Source organism: Dendrobates tinctorius, unplaced genomic scaffold (assembly GCF_039654945.1).
Source record: "Dendrobates tinctorius isolate UK_male_01 unplaced genomic scaffold, ASM3965494v1 ptg000098l, whole genome shotgun sequence".
NCBI classification, from domain to species: domain Eukaryota; kingdom Metazoa; phylum Chordata; class Amphibia; order Anura; family Dendrobatidae; genus Dendrobates; species Dendrobates tinctorius.
The window spans coordinates 9,655,417-9,681,144 of record NW_027361766.1 but is presented as its reverse complement, the minus strand read 5'-3'; the positions used below and the strand labels follow the sequence as shown (position 1 = coordinate 9,681,144).

Below are 25,728 nucleotides of genomic sequence, written 5' to 3'. Positions count from 1 at the left end.
TGAGTTTTATCTTTTTTCACTAATTTTGGTGCTGGAGACCCCCTCTTTTTTTTTTTTTTTTTTTTCTTTGGAATTGGATTTATAGCGGCAGTTGAACCGCACTGGACATCTCCTGGCATCAGACCATTTATGGACTATATGGACACTGATGTACGGTAGCTGAATATATTTTTTCATCTTTTTCTGCTGTTCTTGAAAGTAGCCACCTTTTGCTTTGATTACTGCTTTGCGCACTCTTGGCATTCTCTTGATGAGCTTCAAGAGGTAGTCACTGGAAATGGTCTTCCAACAGTCTTGAAGGAGTTCCCAGAGATGCTTAGCGCTTGTTGGCCCTTTTGCCTTCACTCTGCGGTCCAGCTCACCCCAAACCATCTCGATTGGGTTCAGGTCTGGTGACTGTGGAGGCCAGGTCATCTGGTGTAGCACCCCATCACTCTCCTTCTTGGTCAAATAGCCCTTACACAGCCTGGAGGTGTGTTTGGGGTCATTGTCCTGTTGAAAAATAAATGATGGTCCAACTAAACGCAAACCCGATGGAATAGGATGACGCTGCAAGATACTGTGGTAGCCATGCTGGTTCAGTATGCCTTCAATTTTGAATAAATCCCCCACACCATCACACCTCCTCCTCCATGCTTCACTTTGGGAACCAGGCATGTAGAGTCCATCTGTTCACCTTTTCTGCATCGCACAAAGACACGGTGGTTGGAACCAAAGATCTCAGATGTGGACTCATCAGACCAAAGCACAGATTTCCACTGGTCTAATGTCCATTCCTTGTGTTCTTTAGCCCAAAGAAGTCTCTTCTGCTTGTTGCCTCTCCTTAGCAGTGGTTTCCTAGCAGCTATTTTACCATGAAGGCCTGCTGCACAAAGTCTCCTCTTAAGGCTATGTGCCCACGATGCGATTTTTAAGCGTTTTTGCCGCGATTTTCGGCGCGAAAACGCTTAAAAATCGTGTACAAAACGCCCCCCATGCATTCCTATGGCATTCCGCACATGCTGTGCTAATGCTGCCCTTTTTTCCGCGACGGAAACGCATCGCGGAAAAAATCGCAGCATGCTCATTCTTTTGTGCGGAATCGCAAAGAATTGCCGCGATTCCGCACCCATAGGAATGCATGAGAATCGCTTACTTCCCGCATGTGGCTATGCCCACCATGCGGGAAGTTAAGCGTCTCATGTGCGGTTGGTACTCATGGTGTGGAGGAGAGGAGACTGTCCTCCAGGCCCTGGGTACCAAACCCCTGTAAAAAGAATAAAAAATCGGGGTATATTTACCTTCCGACGTCCCGCGCTGCATTCGCGGCCTAAGCGTTCCCAGAATGCCTTGCGGCAAAGTCCTGTGATGACGTAGTCTCGCGAGATCGCTATAGTAACGCGAGACCAACGTCATCACAGGTCTCGCAAGGCATTACTGGGAACGCTGTGGCCCGGGATGGCAGCGCGGGACGTCGGAAGGTAAATATACCCCGATTTTTTATTTTTTTTATCATTTTTAACATTTTATCTTTTACTATTGAGGCCGCATAGGCGGCCTCAATAGTAAAAAGCTGCTCACACTTGTCAAACACTATGTTTGATGAGTGTGACCAACCTGTCAATCACTTTCCAAGCGATGCTTCAAATCGCTTGGAAAGTGCTTGAGAAAATCGCGACAGAATCGCGGTGAAATCGCGCTGAAAAAAACGCGCGATTTCTGGGAAGGAGTCCGGTTTTTAGTGTGCGTTTTAAAACACTACGTGGGCCCATAGCCTAACAGTTGTTGTAGAGATGTGTCTGCTGCTAGAACTCTGTGTGGCATTGACCTGGTCTCTAATCTGAGCTGCTGTTAACCTGTGATTTCTGAGGCTGGTGACTCGGATGAAAAATGAAATGATGGTCCAACTAAACACAAACCGGATGGAATAGCATGCCACTGCAAGATGCTGTAGTAGCCATGCTGTTTCAGTATGCCTTCAATTTTGAATAAATCCCCAACAGTGTCACCAGCAAAGCACCCCCACACCATCACACCTCCTCTATGCTTCACGGTGGGAACCAGGCATGTAGAGTCCATCCGTTCACCTTTTCTGCGTCACATAAAGACATGGTGGTTGGAACCAAAAATCTCAGATTTGGACTCATCAGACCAAAGCACAGATTTCCACTGGTCTAATGTCCATTCCTTTATTTTTCAACAAGACAATGACCTCAAACACACCTCCAGGCTGTGTAAGGACTATTTGACCAAGAAGGAGAGTGAGGGGGTGCTAGGCCAGATGACTTGGCCTCCACAGTCACCAGACCTGAACCCAATCGAGCATCTCTGAGAACTCCTTCAAGACTGTTGGAAGACCATTTCCAGTGACTACCTCTTGAAGCTCATCAAGAGAATGCCAAGAGTGTGCAAAGCAGTAATCAAAGCAAAAGGTGGCTACTTTGAAGAACCTAGAATATAAGACATATTTTCAGTTGTTTCACACTTTTTTGTTAATTATATAATTCCACATGTGTTAATTCATTGTTTTCATGCCTTCAGAGTGAATCTACAATTTTCATAGTCATGAAAATAAAGAAAACTCTTTGAATGAGAAGGTGTGTCCAAACTTTGGTCTGTACCGTATGTATGTAATCGATATTATACAGTGTATTACATATTTGCAATTTATTAGTTTTTTGTGTTCTAAAGTTGCATTCCAATAAATAGATATTATGTTCTAAATATCTTGATTATTGTATCATAGAAATGATTAAATGTCTGATGTTCACATTGTACTACAATACATTTTTCACTTAAATATAAGCAATATATGTGGGAGTTGGAGTTGGTGTAAGGGAAATTAAGGAGTCGGAGTCGCAGGTTTTGCTTACCGACTCCACAGCCCTGCTGGTGACTACCTCTTGAAGCTCATCAAGAGAATGCCAAGAGTGTGCAAAGCAGTAATCAAAGCAAAAGGTGACTACTTTGAAGAACTTAGAATCTAAGACATATTTTCAGTTGTTTCACACTTTTTTGTTAATTATATAATTCCACATGTGTTAATTCATAGTTTTGATGCCTTCAGAGTGAATCTGCAATATTCATAGTCATGAAAATAAAGAAAACGCTTTGAATGAGGTGTTTCCAAACTTTTGGTCTGTACGGTATGTGTGTGTGTGTGTATGTGTATATATATATATATATATATATATATATATATATATATATATATATATATATATATATATATATATATATTATACACATTATGACTTATCTCAGCAAAGACAAACCCTAGATCCTCAGGCTACATTCACCATTCACAGCATGGGTGTAGCCAGGATCAAACCTGGGGGGGGCAGAACCTCATACTGCACACCTCAGCTGCTGCAGAACCTCATACTGCACACCCCTACACTTGAAAATAAAGCCTGCACCATAAGAAGATGTGGTGAATGCAGTCTATTTATTCCAACTATCAACTGATGTGTTGCTAAGGACGAGCAATGCCTGTCCTGGGCGTCCTTTTGGGCAGCTATGAGATGTACCTTACTGGTGGTAAAAAAAAAAAAGTGTTAGGGTACCGTTACACCTAGCGATGCACCAGCGACCCCGACTAGCGATATGACGCGGTCAGAATCGCTGGTACATCGCTAGTGAGCTGCCACACAGGCAGAACTCACCAGCGACATCGCTGGGGACGGGGATCGCTACTTACCTGTCAGACGCGGCGATCCTGCGTCCTCCCGCCCGGCTCCACGCTTTGCTCGTCGTCACAGCAGGAAGTGACCAAGAAATGGTCCAGCAGCTTCTCGCGTGATCAGCGATAACCAGCGGGGGAGCCGGTCGGAGTTAAGTATCACATGCAGCGATATCGCTAGCAATATCGCTGCTACGTCACAAAATCGGTGACTTTACAGCGATATTGCTAGCGATATCGCAGTGTGTAACGGGGGCTTTAGTCTCTGTGCTACCCGGCTTTCATTCTTTTTGGTACAGATAAGATATGGAGACAGATATGGATAAATGGATAGATAGAGCAGATTTCTAATCTGCTTTTGCTATTGAAAACATTATCTATGAGCTCAAAAACCTTTCAGGTGATGTGGTTTTTTAAAAAGCTGATCTGCTTTTGCAGTCGAAAAACGTATCCTCAAAAAAGGCAGGAAAAACGCTGTGTGTGAATGTAGCCTTAGATCAGGAATAGAACAGTCATTTATAGGACATTTCATAACTTTCCCAAATTCCTGTGAAAAAATATTCAGCACATTCTGCATTGAATTAATGTACCCAATTTATTATATATTTTAGGAGTCGGACCATTTTATACCGACTCCACCAAAATGAGCTCCAACTCCACGACTCCGACTCCACAGCCCTGCATGTGAGGGCTTGTTTTTTTTCGAGGACAAGTTGTACTTTTGAACGACACCATTGGTTTTACCATGCCGTGTATTCGAAAACAGGAAAACGATTCCAAGTGTGGTGAAATTGCAAAAAAAAAAGTGCAATCCCAGAGTTGTTTTTTGGATTTTAGTTTTTCACCATGCTCACTAAATGCTATAACTGACCTGCCATTATGATTCTCCAGGTCATTACGAGTTCATAGACACCAAAGATGTCTAGGTTCCTTTTTATCTTAAGTGGTATAAAAAAAATTCCAAAGTTTGTTTTAAAAAAAAAAACAAACTGCGCCATTTTCCGATACCCGTAACCAGAGGTCGCGCTACATATTTTTCAGAGGAGTAAAAATACTCCTCCCAATATTTTTGAGGAGTATTTTTCACCACGGAGGAGTACGCAATTTGTATGAATTAAAATTGATGCTACACACGCTGAGATGCACAGAGAGAGCGCGCGCCGCGATGACGTCAGTCGCGCGGGTCACGTGTCCGTACGGCCGCTGCTGCACGCTACCACCCGCTGAGAGACAAGCACAGAGGGCGCGCCGCGATGACGTGAGTCGCTCCGCAACATCTGATACTGCCCATCCCCAGCACCGTCCAACTCACTGCCACTGTAGCTTAGAACAATGCGTCCCGTGGCGTTAATGCGACCTCTGAAGACACCTTATAAAAGGGATTTAAATCCGCTTGCAACTTTGGAAGGAGGAACATTCCGCAGACGCGGATTTTGCTGATTTTTTCCATATTGTGGAGATGAATCGGGAACAGAACCGGGACCAGAAACTGGGGGCGTTAAAGAGATAAAATGCCCCGGACAGAAATCAGTCCATTCACATATAGAAGATTCCAGAACATCACCCACTGCTAGAAGGGAGACCCCCGGGGGTCGTACAGGGACACAACATGCCTCGTGCGCCCCCTGCAGGCCGGGCAGGAAGCACAGTGAGGGGAGCAGGCAGCACGGAGGCCTGTGGCCGGTCACCGCGGCCCGCACTCCTTTACAGCCGACAGGAGCATGGACGAGCAGCACACAGCCCTCCCCACAGTCCCCAAGGGCTGAGGACCTGGCACTCACCGCCCACCCGGTACATTTTCGCCACCATCTTTCGCTCTCCCGCGCACAATAACTCGGGGCGCTGAGTGTTTCCGGTGCCCGTGATGGGGGCGGGGATACTTCTGGTAAGAAGGAGAGGGAAGGACTGAGCGCAAGTGCAGCTGCAATGTAGACGGCCTGTCACTGAGTGCAAGTGCAGCTCTGATACTGCCCTTTCCCCAGCTCCGTCCAACTCGCTGCCACTGTAGGTTAGAACGATGCGTCCCGTGGACGTATCGTACTAATCTGAAGGCGTTTTTTCGCCTGCCAGTGCGTCATAGACGCCCTGACAGGCGTTAATGCGACCTCTGCCCGTAACGTCTCAATTTTTCATGATATCGGCTGGCTGAGGGCTTATTTTTTTGTGTGCTGAGCTGACGTTTTTAAGGATACCATTTTGGTGCAGATACAATCTTTTGTTCGCCTGTTATTGCATTTTAATGCAGTGTTGCAGCAAACAAAAAAACACATTTGTCGTTTTGAATTTTTTTCTTGTTACACCATTTAGCGATTGGGTTAATTCTTTTTTCATATTGATAGATCAGGTGATTCTGAAGTCAGCGATACCAAATATATGTATATTTTGATTTTATTTTTTTATTTTATTTTGAATGGGTCAAAAGGCGGGTGATTTGATCTTTTATATATTTTAACATTTTTCAAAACTTTTACTTTTAGCATGCTTCAATATTTAGTCGCCATGGGAGACTAAAATCTGCCATAACCCGATCGGCTCTGCTACATACAGGCAATGGTCAGATCGCCTCTATGTAGTAGATTTACTGACTTGCGATGAGCACCGACCCCCAGGCGGTGCTAGTAGCAATCTGGCATTGACATCCGTAGAGGTCCGCAGGAGACTTTGGTTGTCATGCCGTCCCATCGGTGACCCACTATCACTTGACGCTGGTCACCGGTGGGCGGCTTTCTGGTGCGATTGCCAGAATCAAATGTTAAATGCTGCTATTAGAGTTTGACAGCTGTATTTAATGGGTTAATAGTCGCGGGTGGATAGCGATTCCACCCAAGGCTGTTCTGGGCACATGTCAGCTGTTTCGGGCACATGTCAGCTGTTCAATATAGCAGACCTGTGCCGGGAAAGATGTGGGCTCACCGCCGTAACCCACATCAAAGGGAGGAAGTCCATCATCAGCGTAAATGTACGCCCGATATGTCGGAAAGGGGTTAAGCAAGAGGCAGCACTAACCAAACTACACTATGGAGATCTCCAAATATTGTGTAGTCTGGCTTTGCAGTGGTGTTATGGTCTTACATTAGCCCTCTCACTTTCAATCTGTATGTAAATTAGAAGTAGGGGTTGTTAGTAACCATTAGCTTGTTTATTAGGATTCTTGATTTCTGCCACATATTGGAGCGCTAAAATGTTTACCAAAAGGGTATGTGTTAATGAAAGATGAACGGACATATCCCTGGTGGCAGGGCTAATTGACCCATTAAAAGTGAATTGGATCTGTAACGGAGCCTGCATGAACGGAAGGCAGGGTGAGCGGAGCGTTAGTTTACGTCTAAATCTGTATGAGATATTGAGTGTGTAAGGGAATGGAAAATGTTATTGTTTTATCTTTCATCTCATTCTTATATTTTACTGGTACTGCTACACTTTCATGTGTATTACCATTATGTGTGTGTCACATGGGTACTGCTACACTATTCTGTGTATTACCTTAAGGGATAAAAGTGTAATGTATATTTCTGTTAATGCTATGTATAACTACTGTTATAGTTGTAGGGAAAGCGTAGTACCCCAGTTAGGCCACTAGATGGGGTGGAGCACATACTCAGCCTGTAAATAGTTACATGTTTCACTACATCCTCCATTAAATAATGCAGGAAAAGAAAGGCATAGGCCAAAAATGTAAAATCAACACATTTATTGATCAAAAATTTAAAAAATGAGACAAGGAAATTTCAGTAAACATGCCAGGGTCAAATAATTACACCATATTGATGGGAAACAACGTTAATGCTATCCCTCAAAAGGCAAAGTATATACACAAAAATAGTATATAATAAAGTGCTTAATGCCAAAAATCCATGATAGCTGGCAATGAATTCATACCAATATAAACAATGCATTTTTTTTTAGCTGCAAAAAAAGTGCATGATATATAAAAATGTACATAATACATAAAAAGTGCCAAGTGCCAGTAAACAAATAGTTAATGAAGGATTATATATAATAATTCGCTCAGTGCATAATGAAGTTATCCCTAAACCAACTAACTATAATATTTTATAAGGCAATTTTGCACAGTATTATTTTAGATGTCAAAAAGACTTACATGAATATAGCTGCAAATATAAGTTAATATAAGCAATGTGTTTATTGGTTGCAATGAATGTGCCTAATGCATAAAAAGTGCTGAATGCCAGTAAACAGATATTGCAGGATAACGTAAAGTAATCCGCTCAGTGCCTAATGAAATTATCCAAAACTAACGATAGTATTATATGAGGCCAAATTTGCACAGATATTATCTTAGCTGTCAAAAGACTTACATGAATGTAGATGCTAGTGCCGCTTGTGTATATATCCCCTGGCTACCCCAACAGCGCCGTTTCGCCGTATGGCTTCCTCATGTATGCATATTATATTTATATATACATACAGTGGCTTGCAAAAGTATTCACCCCCCTGGCTTGCCTCAGATAAGCTCGCAACCCAAACGTCAAGGGTCCCCATTTTATTGCGAGTCCTAACTAAACATCAATTCAAAGCTCACAGACAGGGCAAAAGGACTTTAAACCCCTATAAAAAATTTTTTAGCAAAAACACATGATGAAAAGTAGCCTCAACAACCCTTGTCAAATGACCAAAGCACTAGCAGAGCACAGCAGGCTCCCACAGATAAAGGCTGGAGCAGCACAGGTGCCCTCCACTGATGAGAACAGCCACCCCATCACTAAACTAGTGACGATGGGGGCCCTTGACGTTTGGGTTGCGAGCCTATCTGCTTTGTCCAAAATGGTAAACAAAACCTCATTTAATGCATTTATCATATGCATTATTTTTGTATCTTTTTATTGCACCTTTTATCATTTTTTCAGGATGCAGCTGGGCTCCTTTTTGATGGCTGTTTTCTGTGTGATGCATATATAGTGCTGAACAGCCCTCTTTCCATTATAGGCGTTGTAAATAGGCTGTCATCCAGACACTGAGCATCGAACTTTCCTGTGTGACTTATGTCCTAAGCAAGCCCCATCTGTGTGCTTTTTTCCACTAGGCAGCTGACACCTTCATCATCACTGCTATAGTGATGGGGTGGCTGTTCTCATCAGTGGTGGGCACCTGCGCTGCTCCAGCCTTTATCTGTGGGAGCCTGCTGCATCCTGCTAGTGCATTAGTCATTGGACAAGGTTTAGTGAGGCTATTTTTCATGATGTGTTTTTGCTAAAAAAAAAATTTACAGGATTTTTAAGTCCTTTTTCCCTGTCTGTGAGCTTTTACCTTCATAAGGCTACTTTCACACATCCGGTGTGTGGGGTCCGGCGGCGTGCGGCGAAAAGCCGGGCCGCCGGATCCGGCCTGCAGCCGTGACACCGGATGTGTGTGCGGCGAGACGATACGGCTCGGACATTATTAAAGGAGCCGCAGGACAGAGGCAGCCAATGAGACAGCTGCTGAAAGGGAGGTGAGGGGAGGAGAGGATAGGAGAGGGGAGGAGAGGGGAGGGGAGGGGAGGAGAGGGGAGGGGGGTGGAGAGAGAGAGACATGGGGGGTTAACATTAGTGTCCAGGCAAGAGAATCTCTCTCTCTTGCTGGGCACTTGTGGGGTTAACCCCACAGAGAGATCTCTCTCTCTCACCCAGACACTGTGAGTGTTAACCCCACAAGTGCCCGGCGAGAGAGATCTCTCACAAGTGTCCGGGTGACAGAGAGAGATCTCTCTCTCTCTCGCCGGGCACTTGTGGGGTTAACATTCACAGAGTCCGGGCATGCGCTGTGGAAAAAGCCGGTCCGGCGCTGACAAAAAACGTTGCAGGGAACGTTTTTTGCAGATGCCGGACGGCTAATTTATGCCGTGTCCGGCAACAACCGGACACGACGCATAACCATCCGGCACGATGCGGCGCCCATGAAAGCTTATGGGACAAAACCGGATCCGGTTATTAAAAATTTTGCCGCATCGTGCCGGATGACAAAAACCGGATGTGTGAAAGAGGCCTAAGTCACATGATTCGTGAAAGGAAATCCACCAGTGCAAGCTAAGTGTCACATGGTCTTTCAGTATATATACACCTTTTCTGAAAGGCCACAGAGGCGGCAACACCATTAAAGGGAATCTGTCACCCTTTTGGGATAAATGCAGATTACTTCATAAGGTTACAAATTAAGGTATTCCGTACGGACTACTGTAATCCCCAGTCGATGCAGGCCGCTCCGGGTGGTCTCTGCCAGGACTGTAAGCCAAGATGTCCTGTTCTGTAGTCACCTGAGGCAAGTCACTGGCTGGGAATCGGGTGACTGGAGAACAACAGAGCGGCCTGTGATGGAGCGTTGGGAGGGTTAAAGTTGTTGGTTTAACCCCTTCCTGACATGAGACGTACTATCCCGTCCATGGGACCCGGGACCCTATGCCCATGGACGGGATAGTACGTCTAGCGCGATCAGCGGCGCCCACGTGGTGAGCGCCGCTGATCGCGGCCGGTGTCAGCTGATTATCACAGCTGACACCCGGCACAATGTGTCAGGGGCGGTCACGGACCGCCCCCGACACGTTAACCCCTTGCACACCGCGATCAAACATGATCGCGGTGTACCGGGGGTTAAAGGGAAGCATCGGCAGGGAGGGGGCTCCCTCCGTGCTTCCCTGAGCCCCCCACGGCAGCGCAATGTGCAGCGCTGCTGCGGGGGGCTCCTTTCCTCCAGGCCCCCGAATCCAAGATGGCGCAGGCATGAGGAAGCCTTCTGCAGTGCCTGTGTCAGATCGCTGATCTGTCACAGTGATCTGTGATGTGACAGATCAGCGAACTGTCACAGGACAGTGATGTCCCACCTGGGACTATTTAATAAAGTAAATAAAAAAAAATAAAAAAAAGTGTTAAAATAATTAAAAAAAAATCGCCAAATAAATTAGAAAAAAAAAAAAAAATATTCCCCCAATAAATCCATTTTTTGGAAATAATAATAAAAAAAAAAAACAATAAAAGTACACATATTAGGTATCGCCGCGTCCGTAATGACCCGCCCTATAAAACTGTCCCATTAGTTAACCCCTTTAGCGAACCCCTTAAAAAATAAAAATAAAAAACGAAGCAAAAAATAATGATTTATTATCATACCGCCAAACAAAAAGTGTAATAACCGGCAATCAAAAAGACGCATATAAATATCCATGGTACCGCTGAAAACCTCATCTTGTCCCGCAAAAAACGAGCTGCCACACAGCATCATCAGCGAAAAAATAAAAAAGTTATAGCTCGCAGAATAAAGCGATGCAAAAATAATTATTTTTTTATATAAAATAGTTTTCATTGCATAAAACCGACAAAAACATAAGAAAATGACATAAATGAGGTATCGCTGTAACCGTACTGACCCGAAGAATAAAACCGCTTTATTAATTTTACCGCACGCGGAACGGTGTAAACGCACCCCCCCAAAAGAAATTCATGAAACGCTGGTTTTTGTTCATTCTGTGTCCCAAAAATAGGAATAAAAAGCGATCGAAAAATGTCACGTGCCCGAAAATGGTACCAATAAAAACGTCAACTCGTCCTGCAAAAAATAAGACCTCACATGACTCGGTGGGTCAAAATACGGAAAAATTATAGCTCTCAATATGTGGTGATGCAAAAACTATTTTTACAATAAAAAGCGTCTTTTAGCGTGCGACAGCTGCCAAATATAAAAACCGCCATAAATAGTAAATCAAACCCCCCGTCATCACCCCCTTAGTTAGGGAAAAATAATAAAATTAAAAAAAAAGTATTTATCTCCATTTTCCCGTTAGGGCTAGGGTTAGGGCTAGGGTTAGGGCTCAGATTAGGGTTAGGGGTGTGTTGGGGTTAGGGTTGGAGTTATAATTGGGGGGTTTCCACTGTTTGGGCACATCAGGGGCTCTCCAAATGCAACATGGCGTCTGATCTCAATTCCAGCCAATTCTGAGTTGAAAAAGTCAAATGTTGCTCCTTCCCTTCCAAGCTCTGCCATGCGCCCAAACAGTGTTTTACCCCACATGTAGGGTATCAACCTACTCAGGACAAATTGCAAAACAATTTTTGGGGTCCAATTTCTCCTGTTACCCTTAGGAAAATAAAAAATTGGGGGCAAAAATATCATTTTTGTGGAAAAAAATGATTTTTTTATTTTCACGTCCGAGTGTTATAAACTTCTGTGAAGCACTTGGGGGTTCAAAGTGCTCACCACACATCTAGATAAGTTCCGTGGGGGGTCTAGTGTCCAAAATGGGGTCACTTGTGGGGAGTTTCAATAGTTTAGGTACATCAGGGGCTCTCCAAACGCACATGACACCCGCAGACCATTCCATCAAAGTCTGCATTCCAAAACGTCACTGCTTCCCTTCCGAGCCCCGACGTGTGTCCATACAGTAGTTTTCTCCCACATATGGGGTGTCAGCGTACTCATGCCAAATTGGACAACAACTTTTGGGGGTCCAATTTCTCCTGTTACCCTTGGGAAAATGAAAAAATTGGGGACTAATTGATCATGTTTCTGGAAAAAATACGATTTTTTTATTTTCATGCCCTGGCATTATAAACTTCTGTGAAGCTCTTGGGGGTTCAAAGTGCTCACCTCACATCTAGATAAGTTCCTTAGTGGGTCTAGTTTTCAAAATGGGGTCATTTGTGGGGGGTTTCCACTGTTTAGGTACATTAGGGGCTCTCCAAAGGCAACATGACACCCGCAGACCATTCCATCAAAGTCTGCATTCCAAAAGGTCACTACTTCCCTTCCGAGCCCCGACGTGTGCCCATACAGTAGTTTTCTCCCACATATGGGGTATCAGCATACTCAGGACAAATTGGACAACAACTTTTGGGGTCCAATTTCTCCTGGTACCCTTGGGAAAATAAAAAAATGGTGACTAAAAGATCATGTTTGTGGAAAAAATACGAATTTTTTATTTTCACGCCCGGACATTATAAACTTCTGTGAAGCACTGGGGGGGTCAAAGTGCTCACCACACATCTAGATAAGTTCATTAGGGGGTCTAGTTTCCAAAATGGTGTCATTTGTGGGGGGTTTCCACTGTTTTGGTACATCAGGAGTTTTCCAAACGCGACATGGTGTCCGATCTCAATTCCAGCCAAAAACGTCAAATGGCGCTGCTTCCCTTCCGAGCTCTGCCATGCGCCCAAATAGTGGTTTACCCCCACATGTGGGGTATCAGCGTACTCAGGACAAATTGCACAATAACTTTTAGGGTCCTGTTACCCTTGGGAAAATAAAAATTGGGGTGAAAAGATCATTTTTGTGGAAAAAATGATTTTTTAATTGTACCGCTGTACGTTATAAACTTCTGTAAAGCCCTTGTGGGTTCAAAGTTCTCACCACATATCTAGATAAGTTCCTTGGGGGGGTCTAGTTTCCAAAATGGGGTCACTTGTAGGGGGTTTCCACTGTTTAGGTACATCAGGGACTCTCCAAACGTGACATGGCGTCCAATCTGAATTCCAGCCAATTTTGCATTGAAAAAGTCAAACGGCGCTCCTTCCATTCTGAGCTCTGCCATGCACAGAAACAGTGGTTCCCCCCCACGTATCAGGTATCTGCGTACTCAGGACAAATTGCACAATAACTTTTGCAGTCCAATTTCTCCTGTTACCCTTGGTAAAATAAAAAAAATTGAACCTGAAGTATTTTTTTTATGAAAAAGTTAGATGTTCATTTTTTTTTAAAATATTCAAAAAAATTCCTGTGACGCACCTAAAGGGTTAATAAACTTCTTGAATGTGGTTTTGAGCACTTTAAGGGGTGCAGTTTTTAGAATGGTGTCACTTTTGGGCATTTTCTATCATATAGACCCCTCAAAGTGGCTTCAAATGTGATGTGGTCCTAAAAATAAAATGGTGTTGTAAAAATGAGAAATCGCTGGTCAACTTTTAACCCTTATAAGTTTCTAACAAAAAAAAATTTTGGTTCCAAAATTGTGCTGATGTAATGTAAACATGTGGGAAATGTTAGTTATCAAGTTTTTTGTGTGCCGTATCTCTGTGATTTAAGGGCATAAAAATTCAAAGTTGGAAAATTGCGAAATTTTCAAAATTTTCGCCAAATTTCCGTTTTTCTCACAAATAAACGCAAGTTATTTGAATGAAATTTTACCACTAACATGAAGTACAATATGTCACGAGAAAACAATGTCAGAATCACCGGGATCCATGGAAGCGTTCCAGAGTTATGACCTCATAAAGGTACAGTGGTCAGAATTGTAAAAATTGGCCCGGTCATGAACGTGCAAACCACCCTTGGGGGTGAAGGGGTTAAAGGGAATCTGTCACCTCATTTTTCCAATATGAGATGCGGCCACCACCATCAGGGGCTTATCTACAGCATTCTGTAATGTTGTAGATAAGCCCCCGATGTAACCTGAAAGAGAAGAAAAACACGTTATATTATACTCACCGGGGTGGGTGGTCCGGTCCGATGGGTGTTACGGTCCGGTCCGGCGCCTCCCTTCTTCATGAGATGACATCCTCTTCTCCCGTCCTGAAATGGCTCTGGCGCAGGCGCATTGCTCTGCCCTGTTGAGGGCAGAGCAGAATTCTGCAGTGCGCAGGCGCCAGACCTCTCCCGACGCCTGCGCACTGCAGGACTCTGCTCTGCCCTCAAAAGAGAGGACCGCCCACCACAACTCTGCCCAGGCAAGGAGGGCATTAATCAGAGACAGAGTTCCCAAGCAGAGGCCGGAGTATCTGTCCATATGACCACAATAAGCTGTACATTCCATAGATGTTGCCTTTATAGAAGTGTGGGAAGAAAAAAGCCTTTGCTTACACACAACAATTGTAAGTCTCATTTTGAGTTTGCCAAAAGACTTGTGGGAGACGCCCCAAATCTATGGCGGAAAGTGCTGTTCTCAGAAGAGACCAAAGTTGAACTTTTTAGCCACCTAGGTAAACGTTATGTCTGGCACCAAACCAACACAGCTCATCACCCCAAGAACACCTCGAGTCAGACCATTTGCCCTGTCCCTGCTGCTGAAAAACATCCCCTCAGCATGATGTGGCCACTAGCATGTTTCACTGTGGGGATGATTTTGGGCAGCAGAGAGTCGAGGCGAAGATGGATGGTGCTAACTACAGGGATATTCTTAAGATAATCCTTTAATCGTCCCACCATGGGGAAATTCAGAGCATTACAGCAGCAAGGCAGGAACAAATACAGATGCATAAAGGCATTACATTGACGGTAGGTACATATACGAAAAAAAAAAAAAAAAAAAATGTAACCGGACTGTCACAACTTTGGATCTATCAGTTCACTGTTTGGGTCGTTCTCCGTTTTGGACAGTGCTGGTTATACAGCCTAACTGCAGCAGGAAGGAAGGACTTTCGATAGCGCTCCCTCTCACATTTAGGATGAAGTAGCCGGTCACTGACAGTACAGCACATCTTTGTCACGGTCTCATGCATGGGATGGGAATCATTCTGCACCATGTAGCTCACCTTGGCCAGTATCCTCCTGTCGCCTACTTCCTGAACTGGGTCAAGGGAGCATCCCAGGACAGAGCTGGCCCTTCTAATCAGTTTGTCCAGCCTATTCCTGTCCCTGGTTGATATGCCACTACCCCAGCACGCCACACTAAAGAAGATGACTGATGCCACAACAGAGTTGAAGAAGGATGCAAGGAATGCCCCTCTAACTCCGAAGGCTCTCAGCCTTCTGAGCAGATAAAGCCTACTGTGGCCCTTCCTGTACACTGCATCCAAGTGATGGGCCCAGTCAAGCTTATTATTGAGGATCACACCAAGGTACTTATAGGTGTCGACTATCTCAATGTCATTTCCCTGAATATTCACCACTACTGGTGGATTTTTGCCCTTGCGAAAGTCCACCACCAATTCCTTGGTCTTCCAGGAATTAATCCTAAGGTGGTTCCTCTGACACCACTCCACAAAAGCTTGGTTAGTATCTCTGTACTCTCTTTCATCTCCTCCTGTGATGAGGCCTACTATTGCAGAGTCATCAGAATACTTCTGCAAGTAGCAGCTAGATGAGTTGCACCTAAAATCCGCAGTGTACAGTGTGAAGAGAAAAGGGGCAAGAACTGTACCTTGAGGTGCCCCTGTTTCAGCAAAACCTGTTTCAATCTGTCAGTGATTTGAGCCTGGACAGAAATTCACCTTCCAACAAGACAATGACCCAAAGAATACTGCTAAAGCAACACTCGAGTGGTTAAACGGAAAACGTGTAAATGTTTTGGAGTGGGCTAGTCAAAGCTCAGACCTTAATCCAAATGAGAATCTGTGGTCAGACTTGAAGATTGATATTCACCAGATGAAACCATCTAACTTGAAGGATATGGAGCAGTTTTACCTTGAGGAATGGGCAAAAATCACAGTGGCAAGATGTGGAAATCTCATATACAAAGCGACTTGCAGCTGTAATTGAAGCAAAAGGAGTTACTACAAAGTATTGACTTTAGGGGGGTAAATATAATGCACACTGAAGTTTTCAGTTATTTTGTTCTATTTATTGTTTGCTGCAAAATAAAAATAAAACCAAATGTTCACAGTTGTAGGCATGTTCTTTCCATGAACTGACGCAAAACCTAAAAAAAAAAATACAGGTAGCAAAACACGAAAATACTTTTGCCAGCCACTGTATTTATACACAGTATATGAGCGGTTACTTTATGTCTGTGTATACAGATGCTTCTCACAAAACTAGAATATCATCAAAAAGTTTTTCAGTTCTTCAGTACTAAAAATGAAACCCGTATTATAGAGTCATTGCAGAGTGATCTTTTTCAAGTGTTTATTTCTGTTAATGTTGATGATTATGGTTTACAGCCAATGAAAACCCAAAAGTCATTATCTCAGTAAATTAGAATACTTTCTAAGCTTGAAAAATCATTTTAAAATCCGAAATGTTGGCCTACGGAATGTATGTTCAGTAGATGCACTCAATACTTGGTCGGGGCTCCTTTTGCATCAATTACTGCATCAGTGCGGCGTGGCATGGAGGCAATCAGCCTGTGGCACTGCTGAGGTGTTATGGAAGCCCAGGTTGCTTTGATAGCAGCCTTCAGCTCGTCTGCATTGTTGGGTCTGGTGTCCCTCATCTTCCTCTTGACAATACCCCATAGATTCTCTATGGGGTTAAGGCCCCGTTACACGCATCAATGTCCCAATGATCTGACGTGGATGGGATCGCTGGGACATAGGTGATCGCTGGTGAGCTGTCACATAGACAGACCCACCAGCGAGCAAGCTGGTTTCCAAGGTAAACAGCGGGTAACTAAGAGCCGCGCGGCCCAGGACATTCAAGCGCGATCAACGATACCCGGCAGGGGGGCCGGTCGCTGATACATGTCACACACAGTGATGTCGCTGATGAGATCGCTGTGGCGTCACAAAATCCGCCATCTCGCTGGCGATCTCGCTGTGTGTGACGGGGCCTTTAAGGTCAGGCAAGTTTTCTGGCCAATCAAGCACAGTGTGGACAGGTGCCAAGTCCTGCTGGAGAATGAAATTTCCAAAAAGCTTGTCGGCAAAGGGAAGCATGAAGTTCTCTAAAATTTCCTGGTAGACGGCTTTGCCGACTTTGGTCTTGATAAAACACAGTGGACCTACACCAGCAGATCACATGGCTCCCCAAACCATCACTGATTGTGGAAACTTCACACTAGACCTCAAGCAGCTTGGATTGTGGCCTCTCCACTCTTCCTCCAGACTCTGGGACCTTGATTTCCAAATGAAATGCAAAATTTACTTTCATCTGAAACCAACACCTTGGACCACTGAGCAACAGACCAGTTCTTTTTATCCTTGGCCCAGGTAAGATGTTTCTGGCGTCTATTAGTCATGAGTTACTTGACACATGGAATGCGACACTTGTAGCTCATGTCCTGGATATGTCTGTGTGTGGTGGCTCTTGAAGCAATGACTCCAGCAGCAGTCCACTCCTTTTTCTCAAATTTTGGAATGGCCTTTTCTTAATCCTTTCAAGGCTGTGGTTATCCCGGCTGCTTGTGCACCTTTTTCTACCACACTTTTTCCTTCCACTCAACTTTCCATTAATATGCTTGGATACAGCACTCTGTGAACAGCCAGCTTCTGTAGCAATGACCTTTTGTGCCTTACCCTCCTTGTGGAGTGTGTGAATGACTGCTTTCTGGACATCTGTCAAGTCAACAGTCTTCCCCATGATTGTGGAGCCTACTGAAACAGACTAAGGGACCTTTTTAAATGCTTAGGAGCCTTTGCAGGTGTTTTTTGTTAATTATTCTAATTTACTGGGATAATGACTTTTGGGTTTTCATTGGCTGTAAGCTATAATCATCAACATTAACAGAAATAAACACTTGAAATAGATCACGCTGTTTGTAATGACTCTATATAATATGAGTTTCACTTTTTGTATTGAAGAACTGAAATAAATTTGTGAGAGGCACCTGTATGTTTGAGATTCTGAAGAACCCTGCTTAGAAGAACCCATGACTGCTGTTTATTGGCACAAGGTTAGAGGAGGCAGAGTTTTTATAAAGCTGGGAAATTTGTATCTGGCCTTTCCTTACGAAGATAGTGAACGAGCCTTAACAGGCCAATTAAGGTCTGAAACCTTGGTCAAAGTTATCTAACAATGTTTTTAATCATACATGCAAATACTGTATGTAGTTACACCAAATAAAGCCATGTGAAGCCGACTGCTGACTGTGGCCATGCCTATGTGTTCTGTTGGGGCATGGCGTGTGAGATACACATAAGTGTGTGTATATAATACACAGATTTATTTGTACTACTTTTCAATTGCAGCCATGACGTGCACCATTGACAAGATCTTACAGGACGCCAAGACTCTGCTAGAGAGACTTAAGGATCATGACAACGCTGCAGAATCCCTAATTGAACAGTCCAGCTCGCTACATAAGCATGTAGAAGCTATGAAGGAGGTTGGAACGACTCTGCCAGAAAAGGTAGGTACTCAAAAGCATAGACCAAGTGTTAGCATTTATCTGCGGGAATATCAGTGGGTCTCACTGTTGAGACTGATGGACATCACTAGTGTTCCCTAGTAGTTCCCTTCTAGTATGTGGAGTGTAAAGTACATGTTGGTTCTTTCTTTTGTTAACTATTCCCGTACTTGTTTTTCAGTACCAAGAAGACTTGGCAGAAATAAAGGACACATCAAAATACAAACCTCATGTGCTGTTATGTCAGGAAAACACTCAGATTCGAGACTTACAGCAAGAAAATAAAGGTGACTATGAGCTGAGGCCTAGATATGGTTGAGGCCTGTATACCAAAAACCTCAGGAAAAGGCACAATGTGCATTTTATTACCTGCTAAGATAATAAAATCTTTGGGGTGCACACACAGACGGCTATAGAAAGCTTCACTACAGGTAAATCGGCCTGGTACAATGACCGATTTTACTAGGACATCTGGTTAGACCAACTATCTTCATGCTGCCACTAGAATCCAGGCTATCTTGTGATCAGTCACTGGGACCACTGGAGCCATTGTCTCTGTCCTTTTCTGGATGCTTCATAGCAAGAATGATTGTATCTGTGTTAGCATTTACTTTTAGGAAATCTGTTTTCCCATGGAATGGTGGTATGTTACATAAGTGTTGGTCTGATCTTCACCACACACTCTAGAATAGGGGACTCGCGTTCTCACTGATACATTTGGCCACTACCAGGACTGGGATGGAGATGACTGGGGAGTCTGTGGGACGTAGTCACATCACCAACGATATGTTACATTTTATGTATAATGTATTTTCATCTTTCTCAGAGCTGTGGTTGTCTTTGGAGGAACATCAGTATGCACTAGAACTGATAATGAGCAAATACAGGAGGCAGATGCTACAGCTAATAGCAACTAAAAAGCCTGTCCCGACAGAACCAGTGCTGGGAGCTCATGAGACCTACTCCTCTGTAAGTCCTACATATCCTCATGTTGTATTATTATTTACACTGAAATTGTCAGCAGGTTTTCGCTATGAAATCTGAGAGCAGCATGGTGTAGTGACAGAGACTCTGATTCCAGTGATGTGTCACTCGCTGGTCTGTATGCTGTCATTTTCATATAATCTCTGTATTCTCTGCTGTAGATCTACCAGTGCCCTATATAAACCAGCCCACACACTGTACATTGATTGAAAGCTGCTAATCGGCGGTGGGGAGCAGGGTTATACTGAGCAGTTGACTAGGAGATATAAGCCACCTAGTCCTGTAGTTATCTCCTGCTGATAAAAACACTGATGTTATTGAAACCGCAACATACAGCCTAATATGGGACACATCACTGGAAACAGGGTCTTGGCCCCTATATCAAGCTGCTATTCAAAGATTTCTTTGCAAAAACCTGGTGACAGATTCCCTTAAAATTGTAAAGCGCTGCCTGGCCAGATAAAAACTTTTTAAATGTGCTTGAGGGGAATCTGTCACATATATGACCAATCTAAACTATTAATATAGGCATACAGGTTATAGACTGCTGAGGAGAGTGATCCCTGTATGCCTCATACCAGATGCCTTGTTGTGAATAAGCAAATTACCTCTCCAGAGAGGAAGAGGACTTGAATTCCATAGCGCCACCTTTTGGAAGCAGCGATCTTACAAGGCACTATCGACTTTTACTAGTCTTGCGATATGTCTTAGGATAAAAGCCAAATCAGAATCTCAATTTGCAGACATGGTTTTTTTAGCGTATTGCCCCTGGTCAGTGCAAAGTATGAGAACAGGGATAAATCCTCTTTTATCACTTTATATAAATGACCTCTTCAAGGCTATGGGGTGTACTCTGCCTCCTCACTTCATTATACTATCTTTCTCCTCCCACATCGTCATTGTTTCTGGACGTCAGGTGCACAACTGGAAATCCCACACTTGCACCTTCTGACTTCTGTCGCTCCTCTTCACTGTTCCACCCACAGGTACCGGGGAGTCACTGTAACTTCTGCTCCCAGTTTTCCCCGGCGTGCAGAAAAGGTGCACTTCGACTTGCTTTCTCCCGACCTGCATAGTAAGATGTCATTCGCTCTTTCCTTGCGCACCCGCGATCACATAACTGGGTCACCGGTGGGCGTATTTCCGGCGTGATTGCAGGAAGCACGCGTTAAATGCCACTGTCAGAGTTTGACAGCAGCATTTAATGGCTTTATAGTCACGGGTGGATTGCGATTCCACCCGCGGCTGTTCCTGGCACGTCAGCTGTTGAAAACAGCTGACATGTACTGGGAAAGATGTGGGCTCACTGCCGGAGACCACATCAAAGGGGAAAAATGACATGCGCAGCACATGTATGGCGCATGTCATGTAGGGGTTAATCTAAATTAATAAATGCCAATTGCTGCCAATACAGATATGTGGGGTTGTGTTTAATTGTGAACTAACATATACTTTTGTTAAAGGAAATAGAAAGTTATATTGACAGAATTTGTTCCATGGGGGAAGTGATGAGAAAAGCCATTCAAGTAGATGAGGAGCAGGCCTATAGTATTCAGGAGAGACTCGCCCAATTAGAGGTAAGACCTGATCGGCGCTCAGGTCCCAAACAGATAATGTGCAAAGAAATGCAACACGGTTCCAGACCACTGATTATTAGTTTGTATTCATGATACACAGCCCTATTAGAACACAAATACTGTTATGTATAATGAAATAACCAATGTGTATGTTGTATACCAATCTGTTATGACAGTAAAACAATTTACAGGTAAAGTGTATAACATCACTGATTCTGTTTAGGGGTGAGATATATACAGTCATGGCTAAAAGTATTGGTACCCTTGAAATTATTCCAGAAAATTAAATATTTCTCCCAGAAAATTATTGCAGTTACACATTTATTTCCTTTGTTTGTATTGAAACAACACCGAAAAAAGCAAATTGGACATCATTTCACACAAAACCCCAAAAATGGGCTGGACAAAATTGTTAGCACCCTTAACTTAACATTTGGTTGCACAAGCTTTTGAATAAATAACTGCAGTCAATCACTTCCTATAACCATCAATTCTTACATCTCTCAACTGGAATTTTGGACTCTTCTTTCCTGGGTCTCTCATATTTGTAGGGTGCCTTCTCCCAACAGCAATTTTAAGATCTCTCCACCGGTGTTCAATGGGATTTAGATCCAGATTCATTTTTGGCCGCTTCAGTACTCTCTAGAGCTTTGTTTCCATCTGTTTCTGGGTGCTTCTTGAAGTATGTTTGAGGTCATTTGTGCTGCTGGAAGACCCATGGCCTAGGATGCAAACCCAGCTTTCTGACACTGGACACTACATTGTGACCCAAAATCCTTTTGGTAATCGTCAGATTTCATGATGCCTTGCACATAGCCAAGGCACTGAGTGTCAGTGACTGCAAAACAACCCCAAAACATCTTTGAACCTCCACTTTATATTTGACTGTACGTACTTTGTTATTTTCTTTGTAGGCCTCATTCCATTTTTGGTAAACAATAAAATGATGTGCTTTACCAAAAAGCTCATTTTTGTCTCCTCTGTCCACAAGACTCTTTCCCAGAAGGATTTTGGCTTACATACATTTTGGCAAACTGCAGTCTAGCTTTTTTATGTCTGTGTCAGCAGCGAGGTCCTCCTTGGTCTCCTGCCATAGTGTTTCATTTCATTCAAATGTCTACAGATAATTTGCACTGACACTAATGCACCCTGAACCTGGAGGACTGCTTGAATTTTTTTGGAACTTAATCGGTGCTGCTTATCCACCAACCGAACTATCCTGCGTTGTAACCTTTCATCAATATTTCTCTGCCGTCCACGTCCAGCGGGATTAGCTACAGTGCGATGAGTTGGTTTCAACTTTTTGATTTTGTGCACTGTCAACAAAGGAACATCAAGATCTCTAGAGATTGTTGATATTCTTCAACAATTTTGCTCAAACAATTCTCTTCTCCATGCTTGGTGTGGCACACACAAACACAATGCAAAGATTGAGTCAACTTCTTCCCTTTTTTTTTTTTTTTTTTTTTATCTGGCTTCAGGTGTGATTTTCATATTGCCCACAATTTTGGAAAGGTGACAACAATTGTCCATTTTAGGGGTTTTGCATTAAATCATGTCCTACTTGCCTTTTTTTCCTCTGTGTTTTGTGTTTCAATACACACAAAGGAAATAAACGTGTATAACAAAATGTGTAATTGCAATAATTTTATGGGAGAAATACTTAAGTTTCTGGAACAATATCAAGGGTGCCAACACTGTCGGCCATGACTGCAAGGCAACATGTGAATAGTCAGATCTCGATATTGATGATGTGCTCATAGCAGGAAAAATGGGCACGTGTAAGGATCCGAATTAATGGCGTGACTGGGTCATAATATATCCAGTACACCAGTTGTTAGTATCTACCAAGATGATTTTCTTATATGTAAATGAGCTGTTCAGGGCTATGGGCTGGACAGAGAGCTACAAGAGTCTGTCTCCGGACCTTATTTTAACCCCTTCATGACCAGATCTTTTTTTTTTTTTTTTTTTTTTTTTCCCGCTCCCCTTCTTTCTAGACCTATAACATTTTTATTTTTCCGTCAATATGGCCATGTGAAGGCTTATTTTTTGCGGGACGAGTTGTACTTTTGAACGACATCATTGGTTTTACCATGTCGTGTATTCGAAAACGGGAAAAAAATTCCAAGTGCAGTGAAATTGCAAAAAAGTACAATCCCACGCTTGTTTTTTTGCTTGGCTTTTTTGCTGCGTTCAATAAATGCTAAAAACTAACTTACTATTATGATTCTCCAGGTCATTACGAGTTCATAGACGCCAAACATGTCTATGTTCTCTTTTATCTAAGTGGTGAAAAAAAATTCCAAATTTTGCTAAAAAAAAAAAGCGCAGTTTTCCGAGACCCGTAGCATCTTCATTTTTCGTGAGCTGGGGTCGGGTAAGGGTTTATTTTTTGCGGGCAGGGTTGACATTTTTAATGATTCCACTTTTGTGCAAATAGGTTCTTTTGATTGCCCGTTATTGCATTTTAATGCAATGTCGCGGCGACCAAAAAAATTCTGGCGTTTTGAATTTTTTTCTCGCAACGCTGTTTAGCGATCGGGTTAATGCTTTTTATTAATCGGGCGATTCTGAATGCGGCTTTTTGTTTTGTTTTGATTGGGGCGAAAGGGGGGTGATTTGAACTTTTGGCATGCTTCAATAGCCTCCATTGGAGGCTAGAAACATGCCACACTTGATCAGCTCTGCTCCATATGGGCGATGAACAGATCGCCCATATGTAGCAGATTTACTGCGTTGCTATGAGCGCTGACCACATAGCAATGTGCCTGCAACAACCATAGAGGTCTCTATGAGACCTCTGGTTGTCAAGGCAACGCATCGCCGATCCCCGATCACGTGACGGGGGTCGGCGATGTGCTCACTTCTGACCCGGCGGCGGTAGTTAAATGCCCGCTGACAGCGTTTGACGGCGGGATTAAACTAGATAATGGGCGCAAGCGGATCGTGATTCCACTCACGCCTATTGCGCAGCTGACATGTCGTGGTTTTGAGGTGGGCTCACCACCGGAGCCCACCTCAAAGCAGGGGAGTCTGACCACTGACGTACTATCCCGTCAGCGGTCAGAAAGGGCTTAAATTGAAAGGGAGAGTTACCAGTGTGAGGCATGTAACTAACACCGAACAGTGGGACTGAACTTTGTCCCATAACAAACATGTTAGCAGCTCCAGGTTTCACACCTCTTGCAATAATATTACAACCTTGTCTGCTGTTGAGATGGGAGCTGAAGATGAGAGGAACCAGTAAATATGTTAGTTATAACCACACACAGAGCGACCATTAGATATCACACTGGTAAAGCTCCCTTTTATTTAAAATAAGCTCTGCAGAAGGATTCTTAGGAGGGTTGATGGTACTGACAGATGCCCTTTCTAAATGTTTGACCACGTCAAAGGTGCATCGAGCACCTATACTTTGTTTGAGCAGTCATTCAGTGCCGACCGTTCCTTTAAAAGATCTACCTCTAACGTTTTGGTGTCAGATGCCATGGACCTCTTCAGAGATCCTGTCCATGTCTTCAGTGGTTAGAGGCAGAGGTCTGAAAACTTACACAATTTACAGCTGCTGTTGATCACCCATTCATGTTATTTGACAGTTCTGTATGTCATGCAATGCGTCAGGCTCTGTTCCACACAGGAGTGTTCTCGGCTGTGTAACAATGTTTAAGTATAAAGATAATGTAATTTTCTGTACATGTATTATGCAGTTAAGAGTTATGACAGGTTTTGTAAAATTCTATTGATTTCCTTTTTTTATATTGTCAGCTGGAGAACAAGGAGCTTCGAGCGGTTCTGTCGGTGAGCAAGGAGTCGTTACATTCAGATAAAAATGAAGAATGCAGCTCAGCGGAGAAATCACAGTGATGTCTTCCAGATTGTAAGACAGTCATCTAAATGTTTGGCTGGAACTTCAGAAGTGATGCAAGAAGGCTGTCAGTGTTCCTACACATATAAGCCTGCACCAGTATGACTGGGCCACTGCCTTGAAAGTGAATGTGTTGTACTGGCGAGTGGGAGAAGATGAAGTTGGTTGTTTTTGTGAATTCCAGAAAGTGACTTCCGGCGCACGTCTTGGACTTAGAGCACAATGACAAAAATAGATGTTTTATTTAACTATATGCAAAAAGAGGAGTCTAAGTATAAATAAAATATACTAGGAATTATTTGTTATTGCTGTCAGTCCTAACCACATTTCTTACTCACTGAGCATACTGCTAATATTGCTGCTCACTGTGGCCCCTGATCATCAGTTCCATTTTTCTGTATTCTGGTATTTATTGCTGTCTTTTGTGCCAGATTCTTCAAAATGGCACATGTGGTTTATACATTTTGTGCAAAGACAATCTATTCTATTTCTAAACACTGTTTTTTGGTGATTCCTTTGTATCCCTGTTCATACTCCATCCACACACACACACAAATAATACACCATTTGAAAGGTAAATTTGCCCCCTTCAGCAAGAAAATAGCCAAAGAAACCACATATCCACGATTTGATCACAAAATACAGTTGAAACATTTTCATAAACCTGCAGTAAAGAAAAATGACCTGCAGATGGCACCACAGTACCGCAAAGCAC

General features: G+C 43.4%; 1 protein-coding gene across 3 annotated transcripts in view; it reads left to right on the top strand.

Moving 5' to 3' along the window:
- Positions 1-25,311, top strand: part of SIKE1 (suppressor of IKBKE 1) — a 32,239-nt gene extending 6,928 nt beyond the window's left edge. For 2 of the 3 annotated variants that reach the window (XM_073587091.1, XM_073587092.1), the window contains exons 2-6: positions 18,427-18,587; positions 18,766-18,871; positions 19,411-19,553; positions 21,032-21,145; positions 24,914-25,311. In XM_073587091.1, the coding sequence (XP_073443192.1) occupies positions 18,427-18,587; positions 18,766-18,871; positions 19,411-19,553; positions 21,032-21,145; positions 24,914-25,012 (623 nt within the window). In that variant the 3' untranslated portion in view covers positions 25,013-25,311. Of the gene's footprint in view, positions 1-18,056; positions 18,132-18,426; positions 18,588-18,765; positions 18,872-19,410; positions 19,554-21,031; positions 21,146-24,913 lie in introns of those variants that run through there. The other variant, XM_073587093.1, reaches the window with a different exon arrangement.
- The last annotated feature ends 417 nt before the right edge of the window (positions 25,312-25,728 follow it).